The sequence below is a fragment of the Oratosquilla oratoria genome, chromosome 8 (genome assembly GCF_046742065.1).
Source record: "Oratosquilla oratoria isolate Oo_2021 chromosome 8, ASM4674206v1, whole genome shotgun sequence".
Lineage (NCBI taxonomy): Eukaryota > Metazoa > Arthropoda > Malacostraca > Stomatopoda > Squillidae > Oratosquilla > Oratosquilla oratoria.
In genome coordinates this window covers 59,437,354-59,452,769 of record NC_134784.1, presented here as the reverse complement: position 1 = coordinate 59,452,769, position 15,416 = coordinate 59,437,354, and the positions used below count along the sequence as shown (strand labels likewise).

Below are 15,416 nucleotides of genomic sequence, written 5' to 3'. Positions count from 1 at the left end.
TTTTGTGTATTTCTTGTACTTGTATACAGTTCTTTTGTGTATTTCTTGTACTTGTATACAGTTCTTTTGTGTATTTCTTGTATTCGTATACAGTTCTTATTTATATATTCTTGTTTTGTATATGTATTCCTATGTATTGTCCTTATGTCATGTAATTATGTATGTTATGTTTATGTATCTGGGTGTGGTAATGTCATCATTCTTTTCCACGCTTTTGTAATGACCCTGTAATGTGTGTGGACTGTGTTATATATGGATTGTTTTTGTCTTACCTGATCATTTCTTCTTTTCGTTTGCTCGGTGGGGTCACCGAATGGTGGTGGCCGATCAATGCTGTGGTGTACGTGCATGCTTGTGGCATTGTACGATTTGTCATGCTTTGTACTTGTGAGTAGATTGGGAAATACATGCTTTCTTCTTTTGTATATAAATACTATGAAATTTATATATATATATATATATATATATATATTATTTAAATTATTTTATTAATTGGTTACATTTTCATATGCCCATTTTGTAAGAGAACCATGTGGTCGTGTATGTTTCCCGCCAAGCCAGTGTGCAATGCAGTTTCTGTTACGCCTTCAAAGTGTACTGTACACACGTTTTTGTTGTAGTGCTTTAAATTGTAAAATACACTGTTTTCCCTTGTAACATATTTTTATTAGCCATCCGCGTACATGAAGCCCTCTTTTTTATTCCTATTTCGTTTTTCAGCCTATCCGTCATCCATTTGAAAGTATTAGTATTCGACCTTATTGTAAACATTTAGTGTATCCTCCCTCCACATGTTTAAGAGATCCTTTCCAGAGTCCCTTTCTGAACTGTTTCTACTGTCTAGATTCTGATACTTCTCCCCCCCCCCGACTCCCGCGTAGTCTATCCGATAAAAAAAAAAAAAAAAAAAAAAAAAAAAATGCAGGATCCTTACTTCTCGTTCAAGGGTTCAGCAGGGACCCGACATCCCTTGGATAACAAGTGCACCCCGTCCCTTATATGTAGATAATTCTTGCCACAAAAGCGATCCAAGTTGTCGACAAATGACCATCCATTGGCCTTACAATTATTTACCAGACTACAGTTCACTGCAGTAGCACTGGAATGCCACATGTTTCCAACTTTACACCTCGGAAGGATACCACATACAGTAGGAACCAAACCTTTATCTTGTCTAGCGCATCCCGTAACAGCGCGAATAATTCCTCTCTCTCTAACTTACCTACACTATTCCCCCCTGCACCTAAAAAATAATAATATTAATAATAACAACAACAATAATAATAATAATAAAAATAATAATAATAATAATAATAATAATAATCAGGCTATCACCTTCACCGACCATACACTATTCAATCCTGTTTTTAATATCACCTACTCCCGCCCAGGGGATACACGAGTCCTATGCTAAAAAAAAAAAAAAAGCGTAGACTCAGAGGTGACTTGATACAGGTTTTTAAGATTTTAAAGGGAATCGACATCAATAGTGACCAAATTTTCACATTGAATGAGAATCAGACAAGAAACAATGGTCTCAAACTGTCCGGAAATATATTCAATTTGGAAGTAGGTAGAAACAACTTTGCCAACCGTGTAGTGAATGAATGGAATAAACTTCCTGCACAGGTAGTGCAATGTAGTTCAGTTCGAAGCTTTAAGAATCATTTAGATAAATACCTAAGATGCTGTAATGATTATAATTTATTCTATATTATTTTTTTGTTTTATCATTTGTCTGATTTTCATTTATTATTAGTTATATGTCAATTTATTATTATTTACTATTTACCTGTTTGTTTATTATTTAACTATACCTATGCATTTATTTATGTATTTTATTTGTTATTTACATTATTATAGTTTTTATTTATTCTTTTATTATTAATATGATTTATTTTTCGCATCCGACCTAGATATGGACCAAAAGGTCTCCTGTCGGCATGCTCCGCCTTTGTAATCCTTTGTAATATCTTTGCTGCAAAAGACCCTATCTAAATAATGTTTTAGGACAATTTTTCTATATGATGGAAAACGAGGGGTAAGAAGTTTAATAATCTTGTTCACACAGGACCTTCCCCAGCTGATGGTTCAAGGCCATGGCTGTCTATTTACAAAGGTCGTGCTAGACGCCTCGATCCTCGCCCTACTCCCTTGGAAACCTGTTTTCTCCCGCTACACGATAATAGTAAAATAAATTGTATACAAGAAAATAACATATATATTGTCGAATGACGATATACCCAATTCTACCAATATATTCATTATAATATTGTGGCAGTAACTAAATTCTTTTCCCCAAAAACACCCCTGTGAAAGTATTGGAGGGTTTACACGTGTTTGCACTGGGAGATTAGCTGGGGTGGATAAATAAAACAAGGATACCAAACCCAACCTACCTCCTCTCTAGTAGAAATATGTAAATCGGTTGAAAAGTCACTGTGGCAGTCGTCTTGAAAGAAAAAATCGTTCCACTTTCGCTCTTGATGCTTCTTCCATGATACACTATCGGTCCAGTTAATGAAGTCACCGCGTAGAAATGACGCATTTACAACTGCAATGTTTGCGGTCTCGACACTTATTGTGTTGTGAACTGTCATACTGAAATATCTGCATTCTGTCCTTGTATATATATAATTATTCGTCTATTTGATCATAAATATATTTACGCATTCACCTATAATAAAGGTGTGATGAATACGGCAGAAGTGATCGACAAAAGGATGAGTTAGTGAAATCGTCGTAAAAGGGTAAACTTGGATAATATGTTGGCTACTTTTGATGTTTAGGCGAGAGCATAATAACAGCATGAGACAGCACACAAGACACCCAACGCCGTATAGTGGTTCATGCTGAAAAATCTAACCAAGTTTTATACAAGATATAAGTGAGTGAGTCTTGCAGCGGCCTATTAGTTGTGTTTGTGTTTGTAAACAAACTTAGCATGCTGTTTTTTCGGTAATTTCGTTATTAGTTTACAAACATGAACTACATTGGTATGGCTACAACTATACGCAGCTGGCGCAACATAAATCATCTAAACCAGACACTATAGAAGATCAAATGACACAGCAAATCAATAAACAGATACTTTTCGAAAACACCAACAAGCCGCACACTGCCAGGAACACCTATGGCGGAAGAATGACGAAAAAAATTCCGAAGCGTTATTTTCAAGGGCGACTGTGGTTCTATTTTACATGATTGGGAAACAGTCCTACAATCTGTTTTCACGTTTAAATGCTGACTCACAAGAGCTGTAGAAAATATTATAGGTGAAACAGTTTAGGAAAGACGAATAGTTTGGCCATAGAAAAAAAAAATAATAATAATGATAATAACAATAATAATAACAATAATAATAATGATAGTAATAATAATAATAATAATAATAATAATAATAATAATAATAATAATAATAATAATAATAATAATAATAATAATAATAATAATAATAATAATAATAATGATAATAATATTCATTCTGTGTTCGGCGCCCTGACATTTTCCGCCTCCACTTTCGATGAGGAAGCAAAGGGCGGGATGACACACAAAACAGATGCACCTCTCTTGTAGGACAAAATGAATAATGTTGGAAAACCTGCGGTGATCGGAGAGGGCAACTGCATGGATTCTGCATATGCTTGCAAACAAGACGAGATAGCGGCGAGAAACTTCATCAAATTCCAATGGAATGTCCAGGCCACCAATCTTGACGCACACCTTACCATCTACAGTATTACAAGTTCAGACGAGCCTCCAACCTAGTTATGAAGAACAAATGTCTCCCGCCAACAAATACACTCCAGGATGTGAAACTATATTTCAAATATTGGTGATTGCAGTCGCTTATCTACCAGGTATTTACGTGTCACTGCCACTATACTATGGAAACGAGGGAAATAGCTGTCGATCACGAGTCCAACACGTGATCCAAAGACCAAGGTGAATCACAACACACTAGCAGGATTGAGCAATATACTGTCATAACAACAGAATCCACAGGCAAGTACTGAGTAGAAAGCACGGAAAACCAAAATAAATTCTTCCACAGAGAACCTGACATCAGGAGATAAGAATGACAGAAGCAGTACATATTCACAAAAAAAAAAAAAAAAAAAAAAAAAAATATATATATATATATATATATATATATATATTAGACATTTAATAAATGCCTGAGTCAACTCCCCCCCCCCCGGGCAAGAACCCCAAACATACATACAGAGCTTCACTACACGAACGAACTGGACAGACACCACAAATTGCAACCCATACCAGAGATCCACCTTGTGAACACACCACACAAAGATTGGCTGTAGTGTTACTTGCCCAAGTATTACCTTTCCCAAAAATCCAAAGAGCCTCACCTAGTGAACACACTACACAATTGTTACCTCCCCAAGAACCTTCACCAGAGTTACATCCCCAAGTAACTGCATGAATCATGTATATAACCAGAGGTGGGCGCGCGAACATTTTTTTTGGGTTCCGAATCCGAACCCGAATCTTCGCCGGTTTTGGGTACCGAACCTCCGAATAGCGAACCCGATTTTCAAAATTTCGGTGCGAACATTTGTCCGCGAACCTCCGAATCTTTAAGAAATAACAAAGCGAACCTTAATTCCGATACCTTCCGAACATTTCCAAACCTAAATTTTACTCATTCCGAATCTCCGAATCTAAATTTAAAGCTTTCCGATGAAAAAGTGTTTTTTAAGATATCTACATTATTTATTAAACAAATTATTACTAGAAAAACAAATTATTAATACAAGACAGTAAAAAGTAAAAACAAAAGTTCACAAAACAAAACAGTAAAAACATTAAAAAAAAAAAATCACAACACTCAGTCTTCACTCTTCACAGATTCACTCTAACTTGTCGGCCCTCTCTCCCTCTTAACCAACTTCAAGTTTCCCTTCAAGAAGGTCAGGTTCTCAAAGTTCAGATTGGTCAGAGAGGCTCGCTTTGGCCTCAAAATGTCCAAGCCGAAGCTCAAGAGTCGTTCAGCTGAGGCAGACGAGGGCAGGGGAGTGTTATACTTGATGAAACAGTTCACCCAGTGCTGCCTGTGTTCCTTGGGGAAGTTTGCCGGGTAGATCTTCATGATGCTTGTGCCGAAAATGGCGCCCAAAGTGTCTACTTCCTTGCCGACCTCCTCCTCCAGGTTGGCCACCACCACAGGCTCCTCCTCATCCTCAAGAAGGAAGGCAAACTCGTCGTGCTCGCTGGTGTGGCTGGCCACAGACTGTGGCCTGGAGGTGGGCTGGCTGGATGCGGAGGCCACATCCCCCTCCTTGGACCTGATTTGGGCCACAAGGTCCGACACCATCTTGTCCCTCACCAGGTTGTACAAGTCAGGATTTGTCCTGCATATGTACTTGACCATCTTTAGACGGAACCTGGGGTGGAAGGCAGTCGCAAGGAGCTTCTCCTGGTCCTCAAACATGTGTTGAAACCTGAAAAGATTAAGATACGAGTTAATTTAATTACTGATTAATGATTATTATTTTTGTCAATTACTATGAAATATTATATATTTTTTTATATAATTATATTATATTATTATTATATTAAAATATTAAAAATATCTACCTTTCAGTGAAGCCCTTTTTGTCTCTGCCATGGTGCTCCTGTGTCCCCAGGAGGTAGGTGACGAGGGGCTTGGCATGCTTGATGCTGTTGTCGTCCCTAAGCAGGTTCAAGTCCCTCTGGAGCACCATCAAGTTGGGAAGGAAGTTCCCCATGTAGGCATGCTGGTCTGACTGCATTTTGTCCAAAGCATTGGCAACTGGGGCCATAACTTTGACGTACTCGGCGCTGACCTCGTCAACAAAGGCGGGGATCGGGTTGGGGCGCATGCTGGTACAGAGATCATTGATCTTTTTACGGGTATCCAGGTCCTGTAGCAGGCCAGAAAGCATCTTGTAGCTGTCATAGCTGGAGTTCCACCTCGTCGCGCCAGGGACTTTAAGTTTTTTGCCGATAGCATCCTTTATCTCGTTGGCTGCGACAGTTCGGCGGCCCTGGGCATTCCACAAAGACTGTGCCTTGGCAGCCGACCTTCTGAAGATATTCCTGCCACCATGGTTCCATTGTGGGACCTGAAAAAAGAATATTTATTATTTAATATTTTATTACAATTCACAAATTAAAAAATAATAAATAATAATTTACATCTTTTTAGTTTTTACCAAAAGAACAATACATTATTTAATATTTATAAATTATTAATTTATTAAATTTAAAAAATAAAATTATTATACTCACTTTGGAAACATCCTCAGACGCCAGGAGGTTCAGAGTGTGTGCACCACACCTCTGGTGTTTAGGCAGGCTAACCTCGGCTTCGTTAACCTGGTCCAGGGCCTCCTCTATAGATATGACCTGAGGCTCGTCAGTCAGCTCTTCGTCAGGCTTGTCCTCGCCAGGTTGTATGACGACGTCCTCTTGTGCAATGTTGACAAATGCACTTACATAGTTTGTGCCATTGTCTGTGCTCGTGCAGAGAATCTTCCTGCTGATGCCCAAGTCCTCATGCAGCTTGCTCAAGGACCTCGCCAAGTACTCGGCTGTCTGGCTCTCCTTCACCTCCTTCATGCCCAAGACTGCAGTCGTCCTCTCCAGGGTGGCCTTGTCCAACCACGAGATTGTGGAGCCTATGAAGGCCCGGTTGTGGCTCGACCAGCTGTCGGCAGTGGTGGCCAGGTAGTCCTGCTTGGGCATGATCTGGGTGAGCTCATTTTTGGCCCTGGCGTTCATATGCTTGATGTCGTCGCCAAGCTTTTTCCTGGACGGCAGCTTGAACTGAGGGTTCAGGTAGTTGAGGAAGGCCCTGAGCGCCTCTGACTCTGTTGTTATGGTGGGCAGCATGTCGCGGATAATCCACTGAAACATAAAAAAGATGTGTGAGTATTTGAAGTTAAATTTTTGTTCTAAATTATTTCTATTGATTAAAGTTAATTAATTTATTAAATTATTTTCATACTAAAACAGTAGAACTTTTAAAAGTAAAACTTACCTCATAAAACAGGTCAAGGGCCTTCTGCTGGTCAAACCTCTCAGCCATAGCCTCCTCAATACAGCCCTGCCTGAGGCTTTTGGCATCCCGACCACCACCAGAAGCAGAGCGGCCACGTTTGCTGCTGCCATCTAAGGCTGATTTTAAGGCAGGACTATCTAAAGGGTGCTTGGTGGCATAATGCTTCTTTAAGTTGCTGTTGGTGTCATTCTGAAGCTTCAGCCTCGCAGTGCAATTTTTCTTGGCGCAGAGGGCAAACCCGGCGTCCCTGCCGACACACTTGACGAAGGGCTTGAGAATGTCCCAGTCTCTGTAGAGGTCCCTTTCCCTCCTGGAACCGTGACCTCCCTCGGCTTGCTCGGCCTCGGTGTCGGCAATGTCCATGTCCTCGGCTCGACTCGTGCCAGGCATCAGCTCCGGACTCGAAAACTCTGGCAGTTGGATATCGCTGGGGTCAGATTCACTCTCAGCGAGGCCGCTTGGGTTCGTGGACCTTGGTGTGTCAGACTGAGCACTTGGGTTTCTCGACCTGGGTGTGGATGTCACGTACTTATCCATTGTCAGCGGTGAGTGTGATGTGAGTAGAGTAGTCTAGCCTCCTTGGGTGTCCCCTCCAGTGTTGTCAGTGCAACGGTTGAAGAATGTCTGACTATTGTAGCACTGCTTAACTAAATCGTAACTTACGGGACGCGGTGACAAGAAAGTCTGCAGACTGTGCAGATTTGTAAACACTAAACAAGCGCTCTGATTGGCTGCTGCAGTCACCGGCGCATGCGCGGTGGCTGCGCGTCACCAACAAGCGTTCTGATTGGCTGGCAGCCAGCTGCGGTCACAACATGACGAGTCTGTGTGGTACAGATAAAGCAACGAGTTAAACACCACGAGTATATTTCCAAGTTCAAAGAAGGGCAGTCCAGGCAGTACTACTAGTCTTTGTTTCGCATTACTACACACAGTCACACAGGCTTCCATATCGAGCACATTTCGAGCAGTGGTCATTTGAGACACACACACACACTTACAGTACACGCCCATACTGAAATAGTAGAGAGAAGCGATAAAGTAAAACACAATGCTAATGGTCAAAGGCGTCTCTAGTTGTTACAGAAACATAGGCGTCACCGCATCTGTATGCCGCGGAAAAGTTGAAAACCAATGTTTGGTCGTCTTCGTTTTTTCGAATTTTTCCCGGGATACGGAGGTTCGGATTCGCGAAAAAAAGACGTTCCAAACCCGGAAGTCCGAATCTTTTTTGACGTCGGTCCGAATCCGAACCTCCGAACCCAAATCCGGGATTTTGCCGGTCCGAACAAATCCGGAGATAAAGGTTCGCGAACATTTGTTCGGAACGCCCACCTCTTAATATAACCATGTCAAGCAATCCAATACAAGATACAACGCCTAAAGATGGCTGAATGAAGACAGATAAACGTCTCGATGAAAGAAACCAAAATCTACCCTGAACAACGAGAACCGCAACATCCAAAGGAAGATTGAGAAAACAAACTGCAAGATGAACAATGCTGTAACTGCTGTCGACTAACATACTATGTATTCTGAATGGCCTTTACTTCAAATATATGCAGGTTTCCCCCACTATATGATTGGATTACGTTCGAATGACGAACGATCGGGTAGAATTCAATTTAATAGGGAGAGTAGCCTTGGCCTAGCCTATATTGAGAGGTATGAGTATATAACACTTTTCCACGGCATCTAAAGAAGTAGTGTTATAGACGCGTTATTATTATTATTATCTTTTTAAACAGTGATTTCCCCGACAGGCCTATATCCACTGGAAAGGGCAGAAAAAGAGGCTCTTTAGAACACCACTAGTTACCCGATCCAGCACCGCACATATCTTTCATGACTAGTCTTAGTAAAATCCTAAGCCTTCTCATCATCAGAAATGGTAGAGCTTGATGAATCCTGGGCAGCAGAGTTGGACGGAAGAGAGCCAGATGTAGACTGGAGAGGTGGCAGAGGGGAGTCCAGATCAGCTGATGCAGGGCGGGGGGCTGGATGGGAGGGAGTGGCAGGTTTGAAGTAGATATGGTGATTTGCCTTGTACCTCCCCCCCCCCTCCTTGAAGCCAGCCATGTGTGAGAGCCTGACTGTCCTTACAAATGGGGGCTGCGAGAGTACGTGTGAAAAATAAATTGATGCAGCCCGAAGGAATTTCTCCCCGTCTTCTCCATGTGGGGACAGAGGGGGGGGGGGGTTTGCCGATTTAATGAAGAGGCCTTGTTGTAGATGTGTTGTGCCTTGTGACACTGCTTCTGACCCAGGGCAGTGGGCAAGATGCAGGGATGACCTGTCATCCAGGAGGAGCCAAGATAAGTGGGAGTGGGGTGGATGGGAGTGGAGTATGTGGGGATAGAATGGGTGGGAATGGTTATTTATGCCTTTGTTTTTTGGCTACCTCTATTGTAAGAGTGAAAAAGCCTTTGGTATCTGTATATATGCTATCCCACTATAGGTGGGGTGGCCTTGTTAAAGCATACACCCATTTGTTGTCCTTTTAATCTTGGCTCCTTGTGGATGAAGGGCCATGCATGTCTCCTGCCCACTGCATGGGTCAGAAGCAATGCAGCAAGACATAGCACCCCCACAGCACCTGTCAGGCTCGACAGCCAAAGCCAGTTTACCCCCCACTTCATTATATGACAACATTCCTGTCTCATCAACTTACACCTATCTTTTGCTCTCTCACTTCCTTGTTGTACCAGCATACACACACACACACACACACGAAGCAGACACGATCGAAGCAGGACGTGCCAGAACGAACGATTTGAAAGCGGACCTGGTTGTTTACATAGATACGGTGTAGTGAAAGCGAAAGCTCGTTGGGACCAAGATCTATATATACCAGGTCTAACCACTTCCGACCGAATTTCGAGTGTGTTGGCGCAGAGGGGCCCGTAACATCACCTGGCTGCTCAAAGTGGGGTTCGCGCGTCCCGTCGCTGTTAGTTGTATCTGATTCGTTGTACGGGCATGTCGCCGCCTCCGCTCGCACCGCTCCACGCAATTAGTTATATTCTGACAATGAAGATCTATATATACCGGTATATATAGATCTTGACAATATGGCTTATTGTATCATTAAGAGTTGTGGCTCAAACCAAAGAGGAATTAAGCCAAATGTTAATTTTCATCGTTTCCCTGCAAATACACGCACATGTGAACATGTACACATACAAGCACACACGACGATATCTCCCCGTAAAATACAAATATATAAACACACACACACACACACACGTGAACGTGTACACATATAAGTACACACGACGATATCTCCCCTTCCCGTATAATAAAACTATATAAATACACACATAAACAACCATTTGTTCGAATGACTCGGTGGCGTAATTGGTTAAGAGTCAGGCATACAATGTCAAGGTATCAGCGGTACCTAGTTCGAATCCTGCCCAGGTTTAATTTTTTTTTCCAGTCTCGCTGCGCTTCGAGTCGTTACTCCAACTCTCGTGGGCGGGGAGTTGGAGATATGTGTGCGTGTAAGTTCATAGATCGGACATACGAGCTCTGAGCTCTCTTTCGGGAGGGAAATAGCTGTCGATCACGAGTCCAATACGTGATCCAAAAGACCAAGATGAATCACACACACATGTGAACATGTACACATATAAGCACACACGACGATATATCCCCTTCCCATAAAATACACACACACACACACACACGTGAACGTGTACACATATAAGTACACACGACAATATCTCCCCTTCCCGTATAATAAAACTATATAAATACACACACACACACATCCTCATAACTATACGTCTCGGTGGCGCAATTGGTTGAGAAGCAGATAGATAATATAAAAGCATCGGCGGTACCTGGTTCGAATCCTGCTCAGTTTTAATTTTTTTCAGTCTCGCTGCGCTTCGAGTCGTTACTCCAACTCTCGTGGGCGGGGAGTTGGAGATATGTGTGCGTGTAAGTTCATAGATCGGACATACGAGCTCTGAGCTCTCTTCCGGGAGGGAAATAGCTGTCGATCACGAGTCCAATACGTGATCCAAAAGACCAAGATGAATCACACACACATGTGAACATGTACACATATAAGCACACACGACGATATATCCCCTTCCCATAAAATACACACACACACTGATAATAGCAATGAGCTAGAGAGATAACGGGGGGAAAATATAATAGTTCGTCTTCCTTAGCGTTTCACAGTTTTCTTCAGTGTTTCACAAAGAGAAAACGGAAGCAGCCAGATGACGTCAGAAGCTGCGCAGAACGGCTCAAGCGGTTAGACCTGGTGTATATAGATCTTGGTTGGGACCAAAATGTAAACGTCTTTGTATCTCCATTTTCTCTTTCTTGTTATTTTTCATTGTTCTTTCTTTCTTAAAAAAAAAAAAAAAAAAAAAACGAAGAAACTTGTAAGGGCCCATCCCCCTTCCCCCGGCCACAAGTCAATTCATCGCGGCTGCACTGATAGTCATTTGGCTCCCCACCTCGGCGAATCGGCTTGTTTGCGCGCCAGTTCAACGAGCAAGTCAGCTTCGAACTTTTGAAGCCCGAGAAGACTGCGCCTGCGCGGAGCGGCCACGTCGGCAGTTTTAGGAGTATATATACCCCTACTCCCGAACGTCGAATAGAACTTGATCAGAAGACGTCCTGCGAAGACTACCCACTGCCACGCCAATCCCAAGTCTTCATTACTCCAGTCGCAGGCTACTCGACGTCGGGTCTTCTCATCTTTGCTGTTCTCAAGATCAACCGCATCCGATTGGGCCGGAACGGTTCGTCCATACGCACCCGAACATCGCTACTGTTGTTACGATACGGAGGTGCTGAGCACCTCGTATCAGATGTTCCCCTTCTACAACATTGTATTGTACACTTTTGATGGTTCATTGTATTCGCTAACTCTTTTAAATCCATTAATTCCTTTTGATGTTTGATTCAAGCCCCAGCAGATCCAGTAGCACCCGAACTGGTATTACTTTTCAGGGCCGAGAGAACATAGTTCCTCCTTCGCCCTCGCAAAACTCCGAGAGGCAAAAAACCAGCGAAGAGGTGCTTAGAAGAAAGTAGAATTGAAACTCCACTTGGTGTCGTTCGAAAGACGTGTCTTTCACAGACACCAAGAGGATGACAAAGGTTTGAAATAGTTTTTTGGTGGGGGGGGGGGGGTTGAACGGGAAGGAAATATTATGGATACAGGATTAGAAATGGATACAGAACCCAGGTATAGAAATATAATGAGAAATAGATATATTAATGACATTTGGGATGATTTAATCTCGAAAAAAGAGTACAAACAATGTACAAAGAAGTATCTATGCTAAGGAAAGCCAATGAGGAGAATAATAGGGAGAGATGACTTAAAAAAGGAATTAAATAAATTAAAGTCAGAAAATGAAAGGTTAAAAAGTGAAGACATAAATAGGAATGAGGCATTAAAAAGAGATAAAAGATCAAATGCAAGAAGTGACTGAAAAGGTGGAAAAAACAAAAACATACAGGAAATAAAGAAACGGTGGAAAGTTGAACAGGAATGTCAAAAAGTATCCCTTAAAGAAATAATGGAGCAACAGGTCAAGGAAAATACCAAGGAAACGGTGATACAAGTAATTTAAGAGGCAACTTAGTTAGGGACACACTAGATAAAAAAAAATGCATTGTAATTTATGGCATTAAAGAGAAGCATGATGTACCTAGATATCAAAGGGAAAAGGAGAAAGAGATTACTAAGGAAATTCTGAAAGAATTACAAGCGGAAGGACAAGGCTTGGATAGAGAAATCAAGGAGACCTACAGGATAGGCAGATACTCTAAAGAAAAACAATACAGGCCACTGAAAGTAAAGCTTAGATCTTAAACAATTGCAGAGGAAGTACTATCCAGAACAACGAAATTAGCAAATAGTGAACATTACAAAAATACATGGATAAAAAAAGAAATGAGTGAGGAAGACAAAGAAAAAACTTAGGAACGAAGCGAATAAAAAAAAATGAAAAGAGAACTGAAACTTAATGAGAGTGGTGGACCTGAGGCTGAGAAAATGGTATATAAGGAAAACGGAAACAGACATAAAAAGACGAGGAGAAAGAAAATTAAAAATAGCTTATACCAATACAGATGGAATAACTTCAGGAATTAATGAATTAGATGATTACCTGGCCTTAGAAAAAAAAAGACATAATGGGAATAGTGGAAACTAAATTAAAGTGTACTCCACCACCCAACACTGTGGGACAAGGTTCATACAACTGCTGGACAAAGAACAGAAAGGATTAACAGGGTGGCAGAGTATTAATTTTGACTAATAAAGATTTAAATGTAACAAATAACTCAAGGAAAAAATGTAGAATCAATTATGATACATTTTGAAAGCAAACATATCAAGAGTAGAAAATTTGTAGTGGCGTATGTGCCCCCCAAAACACAGTCCTGGACAGAAAGTGATCATTCCAAAATATTAGAAGATACAAAATATGAATTAACTAATATACTGGAGGACAGAGGAAATACAGTAATTATGGGTGACTTTAATTCAAAAGAAATATGTTGGGAGGAAATGAGAGTGAAGGGTGGAGAGGAACTCTGGGGCAACGTCCTGCTCGGCATGACCATTGAATACACAATGACTCAGTGGATAAGGGAAAATACCAGATACAGAGGTAGTGAAGAACCATCAAGGCTGGACTTAATACTTACAACAGAGCCTGAAATTGTCGATAAAATTTATTACAAAACTCTGATATGAAAGACTGACCATGTACTATGTCACGTGGGTCACGTGACGAGACTTGGGAGGCTGCTGGCGCGGACGCCTAATCATCCACTGACCACGTGATTTGGCGAGACGAGGCTTGGTGGTGGTGGTGACCCAGCACACCTGACTCGGTCGAAGGTGGCGTGAGGTCATCTTGGTTTCAGTGTTGCCAACTGTCCCTACGAGGTATCTGCTGTGCGCATGCGCAGATCCATACCCACCCACTCTCCCTCACCCTCCCGGATGTATAAGAGGGCACCAGGACGGAAGTGCACACACACCTTACGGCCGCCTGCCGTTGAGGGCGGACCCCCCCCCTCCCCTCCCAGTTCCACGGAGGGAGGGCGCCGGGACAAAAGGAGACCACGAGGGACCAGGAGGACACACACTTTACGGCCGCTCGCCGTTAAGGGCGGACACCCCCCCCCCTCTCCCAGTTCTACAGATGGAGGGCACCGCCTGGAGGAGATCTTCTGGAATAGGAGACCCAAGGAAGAGGTGCAGCGCACGTCCGCCTGAAGGAGAAGGACACAGGGGACTCGCTTGGAGGAGATCGTCTGGAATAGGAGACCCAAGGAAGAGGTGCAGCGCCCGTCCACCAAGGAGAAGGACACAGGGGACTCGCCTGCGGAGATTGGACTCTTCGGCCTCGCGCTGCAGAGCCGAGGAGTGGTTTAGTATACATTTTGTTCTTATATATATATATCACACAGGTGATATATATTTTATGTGTTCAGATGGTTTAGTTGTGCTCTTGTTATCCAATAAAAATACGTGTTAGTGTGTGCCTTTGTGTTTCTTTTCTCTCACGCCCAATTCTCAATAATACCGAGTATATACGAAATTTGTATCCCCCTGACATACTAATATAATTTGAGTTGAAAGAGCAAATGGATCAATACACAAATGATAAACATAGAATAAGAAGACTAATGTACAACAAAACAAATTTTGAGAAACTCAAAAAATTCTTTTGCAACGTGAACTAGGAAAAATTCCTAAATGAAGAAACAGGGATGGAAGAGAAATGGAATATACTAAAAAAAAAAAAAAAAAAAAAATACAATGAGGGAGTAAGTAAATATGTACCACAACAAAAAAATGGAAACATACATAAAAAGCTGGTACAACAAAAAATGTAGTGAGGCTAAGGATAAAAGAGACAAAGCTTGGAAGAAATGGAGAAGATACAAGAAAACAAGCAAATGGCAAATGTACATCAAACTAAGAAATGAGTATGTAGAAATACGCAGAGATGAAAAGAGAAACTATGAAAAAAAAATAATAATAGAAAAATGCAAGGAGGAACCCAAACTATTTTACAGGTATGTAAATGGCAAACTGAAGAACAAATAGAAAAGCTGCGCCAAGGTAAACATGAATATACAGAACTGGAAATGGCTGAAATTATGAACCATTTCAAATCAGTATTCACAATAGAAAACTCACCTAACTGTGAGGAAATAGAGATCCCCCTCACTGAAAGAAATAATTGTTACACAAAAGGAAATCAGCGACCAAATCAAAACCCTTGACGTTAGAAAATCACATGGTCCAGACGGAATTGCAAATTGGGTACTGAAAGAGTGCATGGAAGAATTAACAGACAAAATATACAATATAATT

General features: G+C 41.6%; 1 protein-coding gene across 1 annotated transcript; it reads right to left on the bottom strand.

Annotated features, from left to right (window-relative positions):
- Nucleotides 1-4,618: 4,618 nt before the first annotated feature.
- On the bottom strand, nucleotides 4,619-8,061 carry LOC143027484 (uncharacterized). Its single transcript, XM_076188770.1, has 4 exons — nucleotides 7,025-8,061; nucleotides 6,274-6,891; nucleotides 5,599-6,107; nucleotides 4,619-5,462 (listed from the first exon to the last, which is right to left on the bottom strand). Exons 1-4 carry the CDS (start codon nucleotides 7,580-7,582, stop codon nucleotides 4,877-4,879), a joined length of 2,271 nt encoding a protein of 756 aa, XP_076044885.1. The 5' UTR covers nucleotides 7,583-8,061; the 3' UTR covers nucleotides 4,619-4,876.
- Nucleotides 8,062-15,416: the final 7,355 nt, after the last annotated feature.

Excerpts from the sequence above, each read along its gene's own strand:
- LOC143027484 (XM_076188770.1), bottom strand. The coding sequence starts at position 7,582 with ATGGATAAGTACGTGACATCCACACCCAGGTCGAGAAACCCAAGTGCT. Across the intron at positions 6,892-7,024 it reads CCCTTGACCTGTTTTATGAG|TGGATTATCCGCGACATGCT; the intron begins GTAAGTTTTACT and ends TTTATGTTTCAG. Across the intron at positions 5,463-5,598 it reads AAAAAGGGCTTCACTGAAAG|GTTTCAACACATGTTTGAGG; the intron begins GTAGATATTTTT and ends TAATCTTTTCAG.